General features: G+C 43.0%; 1 protein-coding gene across 2 annotated transcripts in view; it reads right to left on the bottom strand.

The window, feature by feature from the left end:
* Window positions 1–17515, bottom strand: part of CACNB4 (calcium voltage-gated channel auxiliary subunit beta 4) — a gene marked incomplete at both ends in the record, with an annotated part of 65051 nt that overhangs the window by 20598 nt on the left and 26938 nt on the right. Inside the window, 6 exons of one of the 2 annotated variants that reach the window (XM_082483465.1) lie at window positions 1733–1813; window positions 1913–1932; window positions 2305–2381; window positions 4781–4911; window positions 9637–9759; window positions 10104–10223. In XM_082483465.1, the coding sequence (XP_082339591.1) occupies window positions 1733–1813; window positions 1913–1932; window positions 2305–2381; window positions 4781–4911; window positions 9637–9759; window positions 10104–10223 (552 nt within the window). Of the gene's footprint in view, window positions 1–1732; window positions 1814–1912; window positions 1933–2232; window positions 2382–4780; window positions 4912–9636; window positions 9760–10103; window positions 10224–17515 lie in introns of both variants that reach the window. The other variant, XM_082483466.1, reaches the window with a different exon arrangement.

The raw sequence follows: 17515 nt of genomic DNA, 5'->3' as shown, positions 1-17515 counted from the left end.
TCGTGTTGGATGACTGTTCTACCCGAAGAGAAAAACTATTCTCAGAGAGGCATACAAGCAGAAAAAATGGATGCTTCCGTTCCTGTACATGGTAAAGCATCCGAGGGACGCTCAGCCCCAACAGCTGTCATCTATTTTATTGAATGAGCTCCTTGTCCTTTTCAGGACAACTCAGGCTGACACCCATTATCTGCCAGTATAGACAGAAACTTAATCAAAGCCCCCAGGCCTCTGGCAGTTTATTTCTCCTAGGTTATCTTTCAAAATGGTTCCCTCAGAATTCACTCAGGAAAAAAAGTCAAAAGAATTTTCCCATGTAGGTTATGAAGTAAGATCAATGTCTTTCTATTATGTAGACCACTATTTGTAATTGAAATTAATATTCTGTGTTACCATTTATACACCTTTATATGTTCAAGATGTCATGTTTCGTATTACTTTCTGAAAGAAAGGCAGGACGGCATATTTGTGGAGGTCTGTATTAACAAACAGCCTCTCTCCCCTCCAAACTTGAGAGTCCCTAGGCAAATTACTCTGTGGTGCAGCACCATGGAAGTCAACGGATGAAATTTACTCCTCTCAAGAAACATCACCATAAAATTAAAAGGCAGAGAGGAAGAATATGAAGTACCTGCTTTGCTAAACTACACTTTCAATCATTCTTACAAAAAAAAAAACAATGCAAAACCATGGCATTATGCTAATAATGGTACCATGTTGTAATCTTCCAAAAAGAACCATTCCAATATGTTTAATAATATCCTATAAAGTACTAACAACATTAATTAAGCTAAATGAAGTGTATCTTTGATTTTATGTTCATGTTCATTTAGTTCCTAATTCGGCAAAACACTTAACAGATGGTTAAGTTCACTCAAATGCCCTGCTAAAAGCCTGTGCTCGTTTAGCACGTGTTAAATGCTCATTTGAATCTGCAGCAGCCTTGAAAAATGGGTGTCCTATTTATCTGTGCATGTTATCATACCTAATTCCATGCTGAACAGAGGCAAATAACTTAGAAGGGTTAAAGGTCTCTTTACATATATATTTCAATATACTAATAATCTTAAAAAAAAACCCAAAAAACATCAAGAAAACATGCTGAAATAATAATCATTAGTTCTCATATTCAGTTTCAGGTGCTGGAGAACTGAATATGCTGCGATAACCCAGCTACTTCATTTACCGACACGGAGTTTCATGGGAAGATGTAAAGTTTTTCTAAGCAAATAAAGGAGAACAATGCGGAAGTTTCTTCAAAATTTTAGGTAATTAAGTTGAAAGCATGTGCTAGTTTGACTAAAATTCTACATGTGTACAGAAGCCTAGCTGGTTAATTTGACTGCTCTAAATTTTTGTTGTAGAGGACACAAATCCTCTTTTTCTTACTTGATTTAAGCAAGAATAACTGTACTGAAAATAACGGCCGTGCACCATGTTTAAAGCAGTAAAAGTGCAAAGAGAGCGCTGGTGTACTTACATTACCCACCCTTCAGCTCAGACATCACAAGTAAGAGACACTCTTGCAAGGCAGAAAAAAATTCACCTTACCCAAATGGTGCAAAGTGGTAACTATGCTCTTAGTTCTTACATAGTATTTTTGACATTTATTTATGCAAAGATTACTTTGAATTATCATAAACCAGTTGCACTGGACCGCACAACCTGAATGTACTACGGAAGGTTATAGATAAGAACATGCGAACTAATTGCAAATACCTGGAATACGTACCTCATAGCCTTTCAGTGATGGACCCACCAAGACAACAGGTCTCATGGACGGTACTACATCATATGGGGGAACATGTTCTGTCTAGAAGAAGAAAACAACCCTTCAGATCATTAACCAAGGAAGACCTATATGAAAATCCTGGGAATTATGTACTAGAATGAAAACAAAAGTACTACTTACCACTTTTTGTTTCTGTTTTGCTAAAAGACCAAATGAGAATTTGGTTAAAAAACACACACTGTGTATAACAACCATAACACTTGCAAACAAAAATCCCATTATCAATGCGCTTTCGATTTCTCTCAGTGCGCCTCCCTTTTGGTCGGCCCTGTTTAAATTGGTCATCTATTCCGTTTTGGGGCAGCTCCCACTCTTCCCGAGATTTTTTTTCCCAGTCCCTTAGCAACTATCACCTGTCTAGAAATAGGTGCCTTTCTCCACCTCCACACGCAAGCATTCTGTAAAACGTCTTAATAAGTCAGCAAAGGGGGGAAACCCACATTTTTCATATACGGTTTTTAAAATAGAAGTATTAGAAATAACAAGAGTTTCCTTAAATAAAATTGTCTTACCCGTGGAAGTGGGCGTGGCTCGAAATGTGCCAGAAACCATTTCTCCGAGACTTGAAGAAGAATTTCCACTGGATTTCCTATGGTATTAGAAAGAACCCCATTAACATCAAGTGCCCAGAGAGGCAAACGTGTGAGGTTTTAGGCAGCAGCTATGAGGAATTGCCCTATGAGAAATCACACAGTAGAGGAGTCTTCACCCACATTCATGATGCAAGAAAGCTTCCTCTGAAGCGAGAGGTGAAGGGACACAGGGAAACCAAAGCCTCTGTAATTAAGTAGATCTCCACATCCGGAAGAGCTGCGTACAGGCTACGAGGGGAGAGCAGGTTCTGCTGCAGACTGAGCAAAGCTCTTCTGTGATCTGCCCCTAGGCTGGGAAATGCAGCAGCTCTGGGCACAGACATCTGCTAAACTCAGCACTCAGCCCAGCTCTGCACGAGATCCCCCCCACCGCACTCCTCTGCCTTGTGGGGTCTCTCTACCAGCACAGATGACTGACCAGACACATCTCTTGGGATCTTAACTGGTGGTTTAAATAGCTTTTGTTGTGTAGCAACAGTGGTTTAAGTAGCTCCTTTTTCCATTTGCTGTACCTCCCTGCCTCCAGCCAGGCAGTTCTGTCCCTGTGTCCGGTCCTCCTCTCCCTGTGTGATGTACCCAGCACAAACCTGCAGCAGACTGGCACAGGGAACTGGTTTGGGGACGATGCTCTGGTGAATCAGCTCTCCCATTCAGCTCATTGCACAAGCAGCTGAGGAGGAGATGGGAGGAGGGAAGGAGAACTCAGGGCAGAAAGAAGAGGACTGTTTAAGCAACCTGCTTACTGCAGGTGACAATAGCCCCGTGGTACAATCCATGTCCTCAGCACAGCATTTAGTATTTTTCATTGTGTACAGGCTGAGCAGCAAGAGGACACCAGTCCCAACCAGTACTTTGTCCTTGCTTTCTTGCCACATGCTCTCCAGAGCAGGGATTGTTTACTCCTGGGCTTGGAAATCCTTTGCGAACACATACTAGACTCTAGAAACCCTCTTTAATAGATGACTTTTCACTGCCTTGCTCAGACAAAACTAGAATTCTTCTTCATCAGATAGAGCCTTAGTATGACTGCTAGTCACAGGTTTTAAAGAAATCTTAAGGTACAGATACCATACGACTCTATCTAAACAAAGGTGCTCAAAAATAAACTCTTTTATCATTATACATTACTTTCAATTTTATCATACAAACCCAGAAGTCTTAGCGCAGACTACTTAAAAACTTAATAGATATCCTTTACAATATTTCCCCTGTCTCTTTCATACTTGATTTTATTCCTAATATTCTCCATAGGTGAGATTAGACAAAAACCTTTGCAGGACTTGGTGATCCGGTGGAATCATACCCATTCACACAAGCAGAGAATTTTTCTCATATGCTGTATCTGAAACAGTATCCTAAATACTGTCAGTGTCCATCTCTCTGAATTAGATAAACTTCTTTCTGTACACTGAGATACACTGGCTTCCTCTGAAGCTATTTCAAAAACTATAAAAGCAATTTGGAAAAAGCACAGTTAATGCTGTTCAATCATTCTAAAAACATTTCCCCAGATGGTTTATACTTGAAATGATTCCTGACCTTGATTAAGTGTTCGAGTATGCCAATTCCCTAACAGTGCTATACTGGCTAAATTATACTCCTCTTACTGCTATCTATTAGGTCCAGATTCAATTGGCTCCTGTCTCTCTACTCTGCAGTACTAAAGGTTTTGTTCTCCTTGTTATCTGTGTGAACATTTAAATTTCGTTTTCAATTAGTGGGAATAATACGCTAATAGTAAAGTAATCTGAAAAAAAAAAAAAGACAGAAAAGTATTTTGTGTATTCAGCCAATAGAAGAGTGACTACAGTGTATGAACTGAGATTTTGAGAAATCACTTTTACTTCCTAGACCTGTGACCAAGATTATATTTTTCCAGGAACTTGCAATCTCCAGCTGTAGCAGTGTGAAGACACAGAATGGTCAGGCTGGAAGACGAAGAATAAAGAAAGTGAAATAACAAAGCTCATATGATAAAGTTCGGAAAGTCTTTTTTTTTTTTTCCCCCCCAAAATGGAGAGAAAGAAAAAAAAAAGAAAGAAAACCCCCACAACCTTAAGAACATAACAGCTGGAAAAAAAATCTGGCAGCCTTTGAGCACCAAGTTGACTTAAACCCATGGGGACATGAAACTCTCTAGCCCTTCAGAAATTTCTGTCATTACCACTCATACTGTATTACTGATCTTTCCGAAAGTCAATACGCTTTTTTTTCTTGTTTCTTATCATCAATATCTAACACGTCTATTCTCTGCAAATATGTATTTTCATTTGAAATCCCAAACCAAACACTCCTCCAAACGCACTGCAATAAAAAAGAATCAAGTGACCTTTGAAAATATTGTCCGGTGTCAGAAATGATTTTAAATTATTTTAAAAGGTTACAGCATTCTTACCCTCCATGGAAACGTCCTCTCTTCTGCTCCTGTTGAATGCGGATATTCTCCAGTCTAAGCGGGCTTGGAATAAAGCCAATCTCGCAGCCCTCCTTTACCAGCCTTCCTATCCACCAGTCATTATTATATTTCTGGAACGCAGAAAGGTTACTGGCTTCAGTTCAAAATGCTCCGTGTCCAAAACTCCCTTCTTTTGTTATCCACAATCCTTAACTCCACGCTGGTCAACAAAACCAGACTCACACTGACATCAGAATGCTGCACAATCCATGTGAATTTAAGTGAAGTTACAAGGTGCTAGGCAGGATTTGGAAGGTTGAGGTCTCTGTAGCCAGAGAGTGGAAAGTGGTGCTACCTGTGGCAGCACTGCCTTATCTCTTAACTGCCCCAACACAACAATCCTGCTGTGAATCCTCCTCTGATGTCACCAACTAAGGTGCTCAGCGTGATGGTGATTTAATGAGCTCAACCAGTTTCTGGTGAACCAAGGCCACCAAAATACCTCACAGCAGCCATATAAAACATAAAAATAACACCTTCATATCACCATCAGAACCATTGTTTTTGGTTCCTTGTAAAAGTTAATGAGAGCTCTAACCAAAGTTGTGACACCTCTCTACAAATGACGTTTTTATAGTGCTGCTGCCTAGAAGTAGCTAAACTATTCGGAGGCATACACTTTAAAATTTATGACAGCTGAAGAAAAATTCACCTTTAGGAAGAAACTTTAATATACACCTGAACATAGAAAACTTAATTTTATTATTAACTTTAGTAACATACATTTTTCTGCATTACTGAAAGCCTGGCCTAACTTTAATGATGGAGAGATGAAAAGCAGTATCATAGCAGAAATCATAGTGGAAAAGAATTTGTTGTAGCTGGCTGCCAGCAGAGCAGAGCTTTTGAAGCAACATATCTGAAAACCTGCTATGCTTCATTAGGTACTTTAGCTTTCAAATGAAATATTACTTTTCACAACAGACCTTCAAGTCATTAAAACCAGCAGGAATGTACCAATTCTGTTTGCATGCCTTGAGGAAAAAGTTATGACAGAAATCTCCTCTTAAAAACAATCAGTTCTCTTGGCTCTGTATTCTCCAGCACTTAAGTTCTTGCAGAAACACAAATACCACGTCCTAGCTGTCGAAGGTACAACAGTGCCTAACTGAAGTCTCTGAAACATACAGAGCCTCAACACCTTTGAAAAATAAATTAACCTATTTATTAACCCATCCATACATACAAATATTAACACATACGGCTATGGGAAATGCAATCCTTATACCATCATCTTGAACGCCAGTCCTCTTCATATAGCTGTTATTTATGCAAGAGGCTCCATTACTTCATCATTTCAACTTTCTAAGTATCTGTTTTTCAGGCTGTTACTACTCTCATTCGGACAATGGCAGTAAGCAAAGTTTCATTTTTGGTTGCAAGACAGAGCTCAGAGGGTTGTGGTTAGGGGCACAGAGTCTAGTTGGAGGTCAGTGACGAGTGGTGTTCCCCAGGGGTCAGTACTGGGTCCAGTCCTGTTCAATATATTCATCAACAACTTGGATGAAAAAGGGGATAGAGCGCACCCTCAGCAAATTTGCCGATGATACAAAGCTGGGAGGGGTGGCTGACACACCAGAAGGCTGCGCTGCCCTACAGAGAGACCTGGACAGGCTGGAGAGTTGGGCGGAGAGGAACCTTATGAAATTCAATAAGGGCAAGTGTAGGGTGCTGCACCTGGGGAGGAATAACCCCCTGCACCAGTACGGCTTGGGGGCTGACCTGCTGGAGAGCAGCTCTGTGGAAAGGGACCTGGGAGTCCTGGTGGACAACAGCCAGCAATGTGCCCTTGTGGCCAAGAAGGCCAATGGCATCCTGGGGTGCATCAAGAAGAGTGTGGCCAGCAGGTCAAGGAAGGTCATCCTCCCCCTCTGCTCTGCCCCAGTGAGGCCGCACATGGAGTACTGTGTCCAGTTCTGGGCTCCCCAGCTCAAGAAGGACAGGGAACTGCTGGAGAGGGTGCAGCATAGGGCTACCAAGATGATTAGGGGACTGGGACACCTCTCTTATGAAGAAAGACTGAGGGAATTGGGTCTCTTTAGTCTGGAAAAAAGACGGTTGAGGGGGGACCTGATCCATGCTTATAAATACTTAAAGGGTGGGTGCCAGGAGGATGGGGCCAGGCTCTTTTCGGTGGTGCCCAGTGACAGGACAAGAGGTAACGGGCACAAACATGAGTATAGGAAGTTCCACCTAAACATGAGGAGGAACTTCTTTACCTTGAGGGTGGTAGAGCACTTGAACAGGCTGCCCAGGGAGGTGGTGGAGTCTCCATCTCTGGAGACATTCAAAACCCGCCTGGACGCGTTCCTGTGCAGCCTGCTCTAAGGTGGCCCTGCTCTGGCAGGGGGGTTGGACTAGATGATCTCCAGAGGACCCTTCCAACTCTATGATTCTATGATTCCATGATTTTAAATATGTTGCTTCTGCTTAAGTCAACAGAACTACTTGCATTCTTTAAAACAGACAAATACTTCAGGATTTAGCATTCTGCTTTTGTAAATCAGTGAAATCTATCAATGGATTTAAACCACTGCAAAACCTGAATTCCATGAGCACCACCCATGCTATTTTGGTTCTAAACATAGGGCTTGAAAACAGGAATCTTTCTTCCATCAGCAGGTCACGGACCTCTGAGTGATGCCTCTAGACATGAGATCAGAATCAGCATTATGCTTGAGAATATCTGAACAATACAGATTATAACGATGCAGCAAGGAATGCAGGGCTATTTGCATTAGGTCATTACCTCCCATATGGTATTCTTCACATTCAGCATGTGGGAGGACTACAGTTCATTCCTCTTGGTTGCCATGCCTATTTCTTCTGCATTGTCAGTAATTGTTGCCACTTCATCTTTTAAGTAAGCACATAATGTATAGTCTTGTAGGAGACAGATGAGACATACAAGACACATTCTCAATATAGCAACTCATCAGTACTGCTGGTGTTTCATCCCGTCAGCAGGGTGACCTTACTTCTTACCTAGTTTAGCATTATCCTAAAATCTGGAATCATGCTTGTTCTAGTCCAAGCAAGCTTGCCAGATTGTTAAAAAACAAATTCTGCAAAGCCTTCTTCCACGGAGCTACAGACCCCAGCACGGGGAACCATTCCTGACATCCTACTGAGTTACAGCCACAGCTTCAGGCAAGCTGAAGGTTTCAGCGTTAACAAAGAAACTACGCTAAACCCTTAGCAGAGCTGACAAATACCAGTAAGCCATATGGCTTACAGTTTAGTGGCAATGCAATCCTGGCCATTTAGATCTTGGAAGGAAACTCACAGAATGCCAAGACACGGACTTGGGACACTTCTCTTGAAAAATGTACAGGGCAGCACGGTATAAGTTTAGCACACTAAATTCACTGGCCTGACAATAAAGGTAGCCACATCCTGGGAAAGCCAAGATCAAATACTTGTTTTAATGGTGATGCACAGAGTTACCTGAATGGTTACACAGGACAACGTATGCTAAAAAGATAGTATGTCAGGTAGGGTACACTTCTGGTGTGGATGGGAAAACGTCAGGGAAGAAGGTAGCTCAGAAAGTGATCTGAGTGCTGTAATGGATGCAGCTGTCTGCATTGTACTTTGAGTGCTAGCAAAGGATGTTTTCCTGATGGGAAGCAGGTTTAGAAAGTGGTGTACATCAAGGGAGTTCAGGTGAGGTGCTAGACAGAAGAGAACACTTTCCTGGTGAATGAAGAGGAGGGGCAATCAATTCTGCACGGAGAGATAGGCAGATTCAGATTCAGTGCTCCACTCCCTCAGCAGCGGTTTAAGCACTGTTCCACACAAATATTAAAAAAAAGATACACACACACACACAAAAAGAAATCCAAATCAAACTTCCATCTGTTTGCAGCGAACTGAGAAAGTGGAACAAGAGAATCAACTGCCTCTCCTGTGTCCTTCTCAGGCAGAAAGAATTTAAAGCAAAACCCCCTGTTGTACCACCAATCTCTGCCCCTGGAGGTGCAGAAGCAGGTGTTTTCCTCCTAAAAGTGCTCAGTCAAAGGGAGATCAGTGGTCTGACGCTATGATGGACACATGTTCAAAGAGAGAGACAAATGAGTACTGAACACCCTAAAATAAACCCAGAATGCAGAGATGAAAAAATGTTTTTGCAAGCTGCAAGCCTATGTACAAATCTACAAAACAACAGGGGTTTATGGTAATTTGAAGGGCTCACTTCAGATAAAGAATTGCAGGAAAGATGCTCAACATGCAATAAAAAGTATTTTTCACTACCAAAGCCATACTTAGGGCCATTTATTCCTATTCCTTTTTACTTATTTTTGCATCTGTCCTCTTCAATATTTTCTTATTGTATTATTCTAAGTCTTATTTCCTCCCTTACAAGCCTAGCTGGTGCTTTATGAAGACCTGGTGTAATCTGGTGCTACTTCACTTTTTGATCAATAGAATCCCTTTCTCTTACGTAATTTCTGATCCATCACAAACTTCATTTGATGAAAAGAATCTGAATCTACCACATTGAAAGGGATTTAAAATATAGCAAGATGTTATTTCCTTCCTGTGATGTGAAAATCCGACAAGTCAGTAACATCAAGCATTAAAAAAGTGCAAGATAACAACCCCAGGGTGCTGGAACTCTAAAAAGGCTGAAGTACCACCTCATCATCACTAATCAGACATCCGGATGTGCTGGGCTCTTCCGCCTCCACTCGGCTCTTGGCTCTCTTTTTCATCCAGTATGGCTCAGCCCTGACTGTTCAAATTGCAGTCCTTGGCATGTAAAAAGATTCCCTTTTACTACTTCGTGGGTTTACCTCTTTAATGTGTAGGAAGTCCTTGGCGTCAAAAGAGATGGCAGTGCTTGGGACAGGAACATCTTCATCCAGAGCTCCACAGTAACTCACATTAGTCTTAACAGCAAATGCTACTGGCTTGGACTACAAATAGAAACACACATCACAAACAGTGGAAACCCTTCTGAATTAAGAACTGTATCTAATTACCAAAAACCTAGCAGAGGACATTTGCCAAACACATCAAAATTCAGACCTGGTAATTTCACATGGGCCAGCAAGAGTTCAGCTTGCTAGAGAAGATCCCCAATTATATGAGAATATTTACACCATATTCCCCCAAAACATCTTGTCTGCAGATAACTTGACTCAATTGCCAACCTATTTCAAAAGATAGCATTGTCATAAACCAACAGTGTGAATTTTAACAGTGGGCAAAAGATAAATGCCACATAACTTAGTTATTATTGAAGTTGAAGAGAACACACCTTTGCCCTTTCAAGCTGTATAGCTGCTTGTTGTTCTCTTTCTTGGCGGATAGCTTCCCTGTCTTCTTCCAAAGAGACATCAGAGTCTGAGGGTCTGCTTGTGTACGAATCTGCTGAGCCCTGAAATTAAGAAAACGTGTAAGAAATAGAAACTCCCTCCCCAGTCAGATTCATAAAATACTTTTAAAATATTTGTTTCTTAATTTTTCTGAGTGGGTTTTACATATTGTTGCTAGCATGAAAAATCTGCAGAATTTAAGAGAGAAATAACCTGGCTTTACCAATCGGGTGCACTAAGCCAAAGACAAAAATCCCAAGAAAAGCCTCTCTCTCCACTTTCAAAGAATCTCTTCACTTTCTTACTGACACAGTGAAATACAGCTCAGTTCTGGGCACTGTCCAGAAGTCTTTACAGTATTTAAATCCTGTTTGACAACCTTAGATTCAAGACTGTCAAGGGCTAGGTCACATCAAATATAATTAAGGTATTATAAAGCTTGGTTGGAATCACCCCTCCCTGTAAATATAGTACTTCCCTCCCGTGGCTGCCACTCAGATAAAGCTCTGTGCTTCGAGAGGGAAAAAAAGTGTCAAAAGTTGCATTATTAAAAGCTACTCAACAGGGCAACACCAAAGCTATACAATGATATGAAATGAAAAGAGCACGAACAAGCAGCAGCAGAATGCAACAGCCTGTAAGGCAGGAAATAAGATACTGCCACAGTTAGATTTTCTGTCTGGGACATTATTCAGGACGCCTGGCAACATCTGAAGTATGCAGTGGATCCTCTCTCGTCTCCAGTGTCCTACTCCGCTGATCTTTATGTTTGCGTGGAGCCAACTGAAAGATGGGACTTTAATCTTGCAAAACAGACAAGGTAAGGTAAAGGGAATGTTTACTCATAATGAAATCTGAAATGCCAATCCCCTTCTTTTCACAACCTCAAACACTCAACTCCTTGTAGGTCCCTTCCAACTGAAACAGTCTATTCTATTCTATTTTCCTGTAATGACCCAGAAGCCTAGGACTTGAACCCAGGCTTCAGGAGCACCGCTGATGGAGGCGTGCACGACTGGGCATTCACACAAAAGGTGAAGAAAAATTTCACTATCGGAGGACATTCCTACAAAGACCTCAAAATCCCAAAGTCTAGGTTTAATTTTCCACTCAAGGTAAACATTGAACAGGAAATATATGTCCCTTATTGAGCCATTTCCCAAGCAAATGGAATCTTTACTAATAAATTAAAACGTCTGTCTGGTGAACGATAGCCTTTGCTCAAGCCAGACTCCAGCCTTGCAGAATCCGTCCTGTTCGATACAGCATTTTGACTAATTTGCGTTTGGGTTATTAGGCTGCTCCCAGCACGGGAGAGGTCTGCATTTCACCCTCCCAGCCCAACAGTCTGCGCTGGCTGCAGGTGACACGCGGCCGTCCCCGACTCCCCAGCTGGGCTGGGAACTGCTGCTGGAAAGGTCAGTATATGAAGTTTAGCATAAAGAGCTGCATGGAGTTTGCACTGTAGTCTAATTTTCTAACCTACATATTTTGCATGCCTTAGGAAAAATAACTACACAAAAACACTATCATAAAAAAGGAGAACTTCAAAGGGGTCAGGATAACACAGAGCTGCAGAAGGATCCGGCCCCAGTACTGTAGTCAGTAGGAGGGATACACGGCAACGTCTGACCACGGCTAAGAGATGCTATTTCTGTTTTTAAATAAGAGAAAGGAGTAATGTGCTGGACTACGTGTACTGCATTGTACTATATAACCAGTGTAACAAATTATTTCTAGCTCATCACATTTCCAGCAACAAACTGAAGACATACATATCTATATATTTATATTTTCACAGAGCTCCAAAATCTGTAACTCTATATGTGTTCCAAAAGAGCCATTCCACAGCATTATGTCTTTCAAACGTTTTTTCCTTAAATTGATTTATATCCTGCAGCACAGGGACACATATTCTATGTAATCTACCATAGAAATCAATATTCTTACTCTCCACGTAAGCGAACATATTCTTAAATATTGATGTGAGTACATATCCACTAGAAGACTTCTGGCAACGAACCATCGATGAGCATATGCTCTCTTCTTGTCACATACTCATAACTTGGCCATAAGCATGGCACTGTCACGAGGGAGGGCAGATTTCATCTATGTCAAGAACAGAATTCGGCTAACGTGAGCTAGCGTGCAGCTACGATTTGAACAGACCAGAAAATTTCCTTCCCGGGACAGCCAGTCACCCTGCGCCCCGAGGAAAGGGCAGAGCACCTCCCAGCAGCCGGGTGCCTGCAGGGACCCACGCGTCTGGGTCCTGAGCTGGAACAAGTCTAACTTCAACACGCTGAAAACTAGCATTAGCTGCTGGCGGCAGCTCAGCTTTTCCGAGCTGGGAAGCTTAGGCATGCTGCTCTTCCTTCTGCTTCCCTCGGGATGGAGAAGGGAACTCGCCAGGCATGGCGCTGGGCTAGGCGCGCTCCAAAGACGCCTCTCGGGCTGCCCAGTGCCTGCCAGTTCCTCCTCTCTCCCCACTTTGGGGGGCAATATTAAAACTTCAGCTGCCAAATGCATCACCAACAGAGGCCTGAGAACGCTTCTTCCCTGCTCAAAAGCGAGAGCACAAAGCACGGCAACTCACCCCACCCGGGTGAAATGGGTGGCAGGAGACCCCCTGCCTGCCCTACTGTTCCAACCTACATCTCTGTTCAGCACCTGAAGGAGAAGTCTAGCAGTAGGAGACTGAACGTATATGGTCATATATTCTAGTCCTAAAATTATAGCCTGTGCTCTATACCAGGGCCAGCATTGTTCAAAGCAATTAAAGAAAAAAAAAAAAAAAAAGAAAAGAAAAAAAATAGACCAGGAGTTGCAAAGACAGACCAACTACCAACTTTGTGGCAGAGAGCAGCTTAGCATTTACTGTCCACTAAACACTCTGAAGAAACAAAATGCTTTATAGCTGCTGACCATCACATTTTTTACTTAAAGACAACAAAGCTTCAATAGCAGCAGAAAGGAAAAGTAATCATACTCTCCAAATAATAATAAATCAAAAGGCATAATAATAAATATAAATAATATACTGCAGTAGGAATGGGCTTCTTTCCAAGATTTTAGTCCTACCTGGCATAATACACTGCAACAGGAACGCACCACATCCTGGCATGCCTGAAGCCTGAGACAAAGCCACTACTGCTGTCATCGAGAGTAGCAGACACTGTTCCTCATCCACGTGCCCTCCGACCATGTCATTTCCCCCTTAATTTTCTATGTACTGAAAGGTGTATGAGAACAAGGCACAGCACACATCACCCATGGGACAGATAGCAGCATCACGCACGTAGGTGGGTTGCAGAAATCATCTGTGTGGGGAAACGGTGAACAAAAAGTGCACAGCCTCACATCTATATATTTATCGAAGTCCTCTGGATATGATTCAGTGTAGCTCTGTAAGGGAATTTAATAGAAATAGATACCTATGCTGGATGCACAGTTTCCCATACTGGCTTTTAGTGGGATATGTTTGAGCACTGACCTATTTAATGCTGTCAAAACAAAGTAGTCTTAACCGAAGTAGCTGATACTGCAAGGCTACCCCAGGCTGCTCTTCAATGCTAATCACCGCCTGTACGCCAAATGATATGGACTGGTACAATCACATCCGCATGATCCCTTCTCTTGCAAGTTATGCCAAATAGCAAGTGGCTTATCTGAAAGATGCAGCCCCAGGACTGTGACTCACGTGATGCTGAACTGCAGCATCACACTGGAAACAAGGCACGATTCTGCAAATAGCAGCAAGATGGACAGAAAAAGCAGTCCAAGGTAAGCAGTGGAAACTGGCACTCTGTAAGGTAACGTAAGCGTGGGCCAAGGAATGTGAGTGTCCACGTTCGGTCAGAGCAGAAGACCAAGCAAGATTAAGGTTTACTTTTCTCACCTTGACCACTGCCCCACAGTGATCAAGAGTGCCCAGTCCCATCGGGTATGCCCAGTCCCTGACCCTTGCAGGTCATCCCACTGATGTGCCCGGCATCTCTCATGCTTCTGTTAACACCACCAGCACTCTGCATTCACCAGCCAAGATGCATCCATAGTTACACTGGGCTCTTGGCAGCAGTGACTTCTACTCACAAAATGGGACTCGGAATCTGATTAAGGCTTCCGGGAACTACTACAACACAAGCTGTCCATAAATTAAAAATAACCCTGGCTATCCTCAGAAGTCCAGCTTTTGTCTATTTTTGAAAATTGTGCACAGACAAGAGCATTACTTCTTGTGTTTAATTTCCGGTTCTGTTTAAAATTTTTGATTGAAGATCAGAATATTGCCAGCAATACTGTGCAATACGACCACTCATGCCTGTACAGCACCAAGTGCAATGAAGTTCTGGACCGACAGCTCCTATTTGTTGAAACTGCAATAGATGTGGTGATTCTAAATACTACGATGCATCCATGCTCTTGTCGCAGCTGGGAAAGTGTAACTGACTGCCTGAGCACACAGTGAAAACCAAATCATGTTAGCAGTCTTAGGGAAGTGAGAGGAGAATAAAGAGGAAAGAAGGCATCCCCCATCTTTTTCTATACACCAAAACTTTACCAAAAAGACACTTTAATTTCTTTATTTTCCTATTGCTTACAGCAGCAAGCTGATAATTTGGGGCATATCACATACATCCACAGTTTCACATTTGCACATAATATTCAAGGACCAATTATCACGCCAACTGTCACCCAACCTCAACCTCACGCCCCCCTGGGAGATAGAGGAACTTTGTGAAGTGGGAGCGTACTCAATGAGTCCAAGTGCACACCAGATTTGACAATTTGAAGGAAACAGGCTTTGCTAGATAATTATATTATTCAAGGCAATGAAAGACTCGTTTCATATTTCACAGCCTTTTTACTTTGGGCTTCTGTGAATTCATTTTTCTTACAATTTATTATTTATTTTCTCCCTCATTCATTTTCCTCTCTCATCAATTAGTATAATTCAGTTTTGATAAAAACATTGAGGTTGAAGCAATCCCAAAAATGCTAGGGAAAACGGGTAAAGCAGAAAGAACAGTGGGTCTGTTTATTCAACAACTACAAGATAATGGTAAATCATCAGCCCCTCTTGCTCACTGACTAACTGGCCTTACACTTGAGACTGCGGAAAGATACGTGCCGAGGTGGCTGGGTGACTGGAAAGGGTAACACAATATTCCTGGTGAACATGGTGTTTCTATGCCCCAGCCTGTTTAGGGAGGAAAAGTTCACATGCATCCTCCTCCTGGACACCGCAAACAGCAGCCAGCCAGATCCATCATCCTGCCTGCTGAAGAAAAGAGCAGAAGAAAATATCAACCTTTAGCTGTTATGGCTTCAGGAGGGGGGTGGGAAGAAAAGAACGAACTTGAGTGAGGTTGCAAATAATTTTTTTTTCCAGCTGCCATAAATATACAGATCTGAATTGCTCTCTATCCAGCCATAACTTGTAATGCTTTGTCATATAGCTTGTGCAATTAAAGCACTAATCCATTAGGAGCTCCAATAAGCCAGATGACAGGCAGTCTCTTTTGAAAAGATTTAGGGTGCTGCAGAGTCCATCACAACCCAGAAAGCATTTCTGATAACATACTCTGCTCAGAGAAAAAGCTTCTGCCTCATCCATTAAGCAAGACACCAGGGCAGCATTGTCTAATTGTAGGCTTCCTTCTCCGACAGAAGGACTAGCTATGGGCATTTTGAGCGCATCTCTCCAGGAATAAACAGACATTGAGCACACATGGCAATCACTATGCTTAATAAAGCATACATGCCACTGAAGAGGAAAGCCCTACTATCTGTGTTCATACGCAAACGCTGTTTTCAGCTGAGAACATGAAAAATGCCTTTGCAATAACAGAGAGTTCACTTTGAAAATCCATAGCACTTTAAAATGACGAAGTAGCAGCAGCGGCAGCACACCTCGAGGCAGCCAATTATTTTGAATGGTTTGCTGGAGTTTGAGTAATATCAGAGCTAGGGACAGCATGAAATACTGCAGGAGAAAAAAGATCACTCCTGTCCTGTCCTGACCCCTGCCTGTCTCTCCTCCTGTGCCTCTTCTTCTAGTTCCTCCCCGCAACAGGAATCCCACTTGGTACCTTCAGGCTTCCCTACAGGTTTTTTGGTGTTCGAGGCAGTTTCACCTCCTGCAAGACCAGCCGGGCGAGGGAGGGGATTCTGCCCCTCTACTTTGCTCTGGTGAGACCCCACCTGGAGTATTGTGTCCAGCTCTGGAGCCCCCGACAGCAGAAGGACACGGAGCTGTTGGAGCGGGGCCAGAGGAGACCACGGAGGTGCTGGGAGGGCTGGAGCCCCGCTGCTGGGAGGACAGGCTGGGAGAGGTGGGGGGGCTCAGCCTGGAGAAGAGAAGGCTCCGGAGAGACCTTCAAGCCCCTTCCAGTGCCTAAAGGGGCTCCAGGAGAGCTGGGGAGGGACTCTGGATCAGGGAGGGGAGCCATAGGATGAGGGGGAATGGTTTTAAACTGAAAGAAGGGAGATTTAGATGAGCTATTGTGAAAAAATTCTCTCCTGTGCGGGTGGTGAGCCCCTGGCGCAGGTTGCCCCGAGAAGCTGTGGCTGCCCCATCCCTGGAGGTGTTCAAGGCCAGGTTGGACAGGGCTGGGAGCAACCTGGGCTGGGGGGAGGTGTCCCTGCCCAGGGCAGGGGGGTGGAACTAGATGGTCTTTAAGGTCCCTTCCAACCCAAACCATTCTATGATTCTAAGGCACAGCATGCAAAGGCCCCAAAGATCCTAAAGATCCTGTCCTGGTGATGAACACAGAGGTTACACAGCAGACCAAAGAGCTGAACTGGAGCTCACACCAATGCTTTTACACCAGTCAGACCTCAACTAAAAATTTTCTAGCAGACATCCAAGTGTGTGAGCACACATATAGTACGACAGAGGTTTAAGAGAGCAATATTGTACAAAACAAGATTGCTCATCATTGTTTAGCTGTTTTATACTGGAAAACAGATAAACATGGCCTTGTAAACACAATGCGACTTTCTCCTACACGCTGTTTTTCACACTTAGCCTGCATTGTCACATCCCCGTCTCTGCGAGGTTGGGGACAGCCAGAAAAATCCCCACTGAGGGCTGGCACACAGAAGCCCTGCTGCACTGGAAGCCTGCAACTTTTGTAATAATTACTAAAAGAAAAATTTACATTTACAGATGGATATACAGATAGGGAAACTTGTTTTATGCCGCAATTTGTTCCACGTTGATTCTGCTGCATTATGCTGACACTGCATGGCAGAACCAGAACTGCATGGGTTGGGAGGAACCGCAGGCTCCTACGTACCCAGGAGGAGAGGGACAATACAGTGGGGCTGGCTTTCTGTGGCGGTTTTGTTG

This window comes from Vanellus vanellus (genome assembly GCF_965231255.1).
Source record: "Vanellus vanellus genome assembly, chromosome: 5".
In the NCBI taxonomy this organism is placed as follows: domain Eukaryota; kingdom Metazoa; phylum Chordata; class Aves; order Charadriiformes; family Charadriidae; genus Vanellus; species Vanellus vanellus.
This window is presented reverse-complemented; position numbering and strand designations above follow the sequence as displayed.